We start from the raw sequence: 5,171 nt of genomic DNA on the forward strand, positions 1-5,171 counted from the left end.
TCCTGTCCTTGTATGTACCTGTAACCATATTATTGTATGCCTGTGTATGTTTCAGACAGCGTTTGAGGTTCTGGGCTTTGTCTCAGTCATGTCTAACTGCTGGCTGCTGCTGCTGTCCCCTCGCGTCCAGGAGTTCTGTCTGGAGGGAGGGATCAGCGGAAAGAACATCATACTCGTCGCCATCCTGGTCGAGGTACAGTATGAGGGAGGGGAGTTAGGTTTGGGGAGCCTTCCTGGTGGAGGTACAGTATGAGGGAGGGGAGTTAGGTTTGGGGAGCCTTCCTGGTGGAGGTACAGTATGAGGGAAGGGAGTTAGGTTTGGGGAGCCTTCCTGGTGGAGGTACAGTATGATGGAGGGGAGTAAGGTTTGGGGAGCCTTCCTGGTGGAGGTACAGTATCTTGTTCATAACAGTACAGTATATGGTTTATAGCAGTTGTCTTATTCACAGAATGTTACAGTATCATTATCTGTACAACTGACATAGGTGTATGTGTGTTTGTTTGTCAGCATGTCCTGATTCTGGTCAAGATGATTCTAGCCTTTATGATACCAGCAGAGCCTGACTGGGTCAGAATCAAGAGGGAACAAATCGAGTTTAACTCTATGCAAGCTCTAGGGCTGCAGGTAAGAATGATCTAATCAAGAATAATCACTAATAATATAGAAAATCCCTGCCAGTTACTGGAACAACCTGGCATCTGACAATCAAACATCTCCTTTTGATCCTACAGACGCTATGAAGCCCCTGTGGGAGAGTGAGTGTCCTGTTGCCCTTCAAGTGGTGGTCTGGACTAAGGGGCTCATTAGAATTAGCTGCCATAACGAGGACGGACAGGAGGATATAAAGACACATCTGTTTGGCCTGTGAACTTAAACCCTGGAACCAGCCAGTCTGAGAAGCTCTCTCAGTTTCTCCCTCTGAAGGACTCCCTCTCCAGGCATAAATACAGTTCAGGAAGGAAACACCAGGTATTCGTTTAACCATTTATTAGAGAATATGAACAATACGTCTTGGCAATAGGCTGTGCTCTGTCAGGGTAGCTCACTGTCAGAGCAAAGCGTCAATAGATAACAACTACAGGCAGTGAGCAAGGTTTACTATACCAATCCACTTGCAGGAAGGAAAACAGAACCAAACAGGTGGAGGTTGGGGTGGTGGAGGTTGGGGTGGTGGTGGGTAGCAAGAAAAACAAATGCATACTAGCAGTAGCAGCAAACGGCAGCAGAGGATGTGTGAGCAGAACCTGGTCAGCTTAAATAGACCGCCATATTAAGTAGGAAGTGTTGTTAGCATCTGGTTGTTGCAGTCTCAGCTGATGCAGAAACTCAGGTTTTCTTTCTGAACCTGCTTTGCTTTATAAGTCTCTCATTTCATGGAAGATATAAGAGGCGGGGGTCTGGGACTTAAGGCAAACCAAATGAAGAGCTAGAAGCGTTGTTAATTGTGTTAATGCAGTATTGCATCTTCAGCTTAAGGTGTCTGAGATTTCTAAAATACTGGGTAGCTTTGGACTTTGAGTGTGGCACATACTATGCAAGTATCTAATTTGCTCTAATCACACAAGTGCTGTATCATTAAAAAATATATTCTCCACAGTGGTTTACGTACTTTCACCTCATGAGTGTTACATTGTACGCTTCAGACACATTATAAACCTACTAAGATCACATGATACATTTTACTGGAATATTTTACAATGTTAAAACAATGATTAATGATGATCTTGATGTTGGAATATATATTATATTCATATTGTAGCAGGCTCAAGGGTGTGGGGTTTCCATGTCACCAAGTTCAATAACAAAACACGAACCAGTAGCACAACTAGAATTCAAATGGGGAGTTTATTAGTGATTTTTGTACACTGGGGAAAGGGGGGGGGGGATTCACAAAGTATTTCACAGTCCACAAACTGGTCTCGTTGTCCGTTCCGTTCTCCAGGGGTAATCCTAAAACTCAGATCATCAGCCAATCCAGTTCGGTACACAAGGGGGGTAATCAGACAGTCCAGGTCGCAACAGGTAATCACACAGCTAGTGCTCTTTCTTCTCCCCGTGCTCTTTCTTCTCCCCTCTCTGCCCCTGTGTGCAGGACGTTACCTCTTTTATCCCCAAGCACTCCCTGGCTTAATGAACGACAGCCTTGCCTTGTCGGGGCAGGCAGTCCCTATAAGGCTCAGGGGTGGAGCCAGTGGGCTGTAAGATATCTCCCCTCAATAACCACTCCCCTCACATCTCCCTGCCGTCTGCGACAATATGTACACTGCCGTTCAAAAGTTTGGGGTCACTTAGAAATGTCCTTGTTTCTGAAAGAAAAGCTATTTTTTTGTCCATTAAAATAGCATCAAATTGATCAGAAATACAGTGTAGACATTGTTACTGTTGTAAATGACTATTGTAGGTGGAAACGGAGGATTTTTTTATGGAATATCTACATAGGCTTACAGAGGCCCATTATCAGCAACCATCACTCCTGTGTTCCAATGGCACGTTGTGTTAGCTAATCCAAGTTTATCATTTTAAAAGGCTAATTGATCATTAGAAAACCCCATTGCAATTATGTTAGCAGAGCTGAAAACGGTTGTTCTGATTAAAGAAGCAATAAAACTGGCCTTCTTTAGACTAGTTGAGTATCTGGAGCATCAAATGTTGTGGGTTCGATTACAGGCTCAAAATCGCCAGAAACAAAGACCTTTCTTCTGAAACTTGTCAGTCTATTCTTGTTCTGAGAAATTACGGCTATTCCATGCGAGAAATTTCCAAGAAACTGAAGATCTGGTATAACGCTGTGTACTACTCCCTTCACAGAACAGCGCAAACTGGCTCTAACCAGAATAGAAAGAGGAGTGGGAGGCTCCGGTGCACAACTGAGCAAGATGACAAGTACATTTGAGCGTCTAGTCTGAGAAACAGACATCTCACAAGTCCTCAACTGGCAGCTTCATTAAATAGTACCCTCAAAACACCAGTCTCAACGTTGACAGTGAAGAGGTGACTCCGGGATGCTGGCCTTCTAGGCAGAGTTCCTCTGTCCAGTGTGTGTTCTTTTACCCATCTTAATCTTTTCTTTTTATTGGCCAGTCTGAGATATGGCTTTTTCTTTGCAACTCTGCCTAGAAGGCCAGCATCCCGGAGTTGCCTCTTCACTGTTGACATTGAGACTGGTGTTTCTTGATGAGGGGAGCAACTCTGGCCATTTTGAAGTCAGAGGGTCAGGGATGAGTTGATGAGGGAAGTGAGGAATGGAAGAAGGTCTCCAGAGATGGTCTAGATAAAGGAGGATGGGATGGGGTTGAGCGGGCAGATTTTCAGGTGGCCGGACTTCACTAGTCGCAGGATTTCATCTGGAGAGAGAGGGGAGACAGAAGTCAAGGAGTAAGGTAGTTCTGTGTGAGCGGGACCAGTGTGTGAGCGGGACTCAATATGCTGAGTTTTCTTTTCAAAGTGGTTGACAAAGTTGTCTGCAGAGAAGGAAGAAGGAGAGGGTGGAGGAATAACGAGGGAGTAGAAGGTTGAAAATAGTTTCCTAGGTTAAGAGGCAGAGGCTTGACATTTAGAGTGATAGAAAGTAGGTTTAGCAGCAGATAAAGAGGAAGAGAAGGTAGAGAGGGGGTGAAAGGATGATAGGTCCGGATGTTAGGTTTTCCTCCATTTTCGCTCAGCTGCCCGCAGCCCTGTTCTGTAAGCTTGCAATGAGTCACTCAGCCATGGAGCAGGAGGGGAGGGCCGAGTCGGCCGGGAGGAAAGCGGATTGTGCGAGTAATAGGATGCGGAAAGGGAGGAGAGTAGAGTCAAAGAGACAGAATCAGGAGACAGGAGCGAGAAGGATTTAGCAGAAGGGATAGATGATAGGATAAAAGAAGAGAAAGTAGTGGGAGAGAGAGAGTGAAGATTGCAACGGCACATGCCCATTGGCGTAGTGACTGAGTGGCCAGAGTTGGAGGAAAGAGAGACACGAAAGGAAACAAAGTAGTGATCAAAGACTTGGAGGGGGGTTGTCTTGAGGTTAGTAGGATAGTTGGAGGGGACTAGGAAATGGTGAGGTCAAAAGAGGCAAGGAGGGGAAAGAGAGTTACCCAAGAAGACTCACAGCTGTAATTGCAACCAAACGTGTTTCTAACATGTATTGACTCAAGAGGGTGAATACTTATCTAATCAAGGTATATTAGTGTTTTATATTTCATTAATATTAAAATATATAGAACATTTTTCTTCCACTTTGACATGAGAGTATTTTGTGTAGATCGTTGACAAAAAAAGACAATTAAATCCAATTGAATCCCACTATGTAACACAATAAAATGTGATGAAATCCAAGGGAATGGTGTAGACATTCTATAGGCACTGTATATTTATAAACAACTTTGATTCTGTCAAGTGAAACTATATCTTCTAAATTATGCATTTAAATAATTTTCCAAGTCTGTTTACCACAATATAGATTGAAGTTTTATTTTGGAATTGTAAATGTCTATGCAAAAGCAGATATATCTGTAAATAAATACCTGTATAATTCTAATGATCACTTGTCTTATTTGTTTTTGAGCCAACCCATTTTTCTTCTAAACCTACTATTTATATTTTTATAGTCATGTTAATGTACTGTACTGAACTGTAGATCATTCTGTTATTCTTTGACTTAGAAATGGCTGGTAATGAACGATTGATGTCATACAGCATACTGTACATATCCTCTAGGATCTGCTGAGACACTGGTCTCAGAACAGAGGACCCTTCAGTCATAAACAACAGAGAGCTAAGGTATGCCATCATCTGGCACATTGCCCCGCCATAATCAAACAAGGAAGCTAGTAGTTGAAAGAATTTAGTATAACCCATCAAGGAGTGCATTCGGAAAGTATTCAGACCCCTTGACTTTTTCCAAATTTTGTTACGTTACAGCCTCATTCTAAAATGTATTAAATAAAATAAAAATCCTCAATCTACACACAATACTGTCACGGATTCCCCCCGTACTGCTGCTCATTCTGTGCACCAGTTCCGGAGGTCTACAGTGGAAGTCGGAAGGTTACATACACTTAGGTTGGAGTCATTAAAACTCATTTTAAAGTCAAGGTATTGAAGTGGCCATCGCAAAGCCCTGACTTCAAACATATAGAACATTTGTGGGCAGATCTGAAAAAGCGTGTGCGAGCAAAGAGGCCTACAA

At 43.1% G+C, this 5,171-nt stretch overlaps 1 protein-coding gene across 1 annotated transcript; it reads left to right on the forward strand.

The window, feature by feature from the left end:
* The first annotated feature begins 46 nt into the window (after positions 1 to 46).
* Positions 47 to 1,595, forward strand: LOC111962280 (anoctamin-10-like). The gene is made up of 3 exons (XM_023985251.2): positions 47 to 193; positions 509 to 625; positions 733 to 1,595. Exons 1-3 carry the CDS (start codon positions 47 to 49, stop codon positions 739 to 741), a joined length of 273 nt encoding a protein of 90 aa, XP_023841019.1. The 3' UTR covers positions 742 to 1,595.
* The last annotated feature ends 3,576 nt before the right edge of the window (positions 1,596 to 5,171 follow it).

This window comes from Salvelinus sp. IW2-2015, linkage group LG4q.1:29 (assembly GCF_002910315.2).
Source record: "Salvelinus sp. IW2-2015 linkage group LG4q.1:29, ASM291031v2, whole genome shotgun sequence".
Classification (NCBI taxonomy): domain Eukaryota; kingdom Metazoa; phylum Chordata; class Actinopteri; order Salmoniformes; family Salmonidae; genus Salvelinus; species Salvelinus sp. IW2-2015.

Bases quoted from the DNA above. Each gene is read 5' to 3' on its own strand.
- LOC111962280 (XM_023985251.2), top strand. From the start codon at position 47: ATGTTTCAGACAGCGTTTGAGGTTCTGGGCTTTGTCTCAGTCATGTCT. The intron at 194-508 runs GTACAGTATGAG...TTTGTTTGTCAG, and splicing joins TCGTCGCCATCCTGGTCGAG to CATGTCCTGATTCTGGTCAA.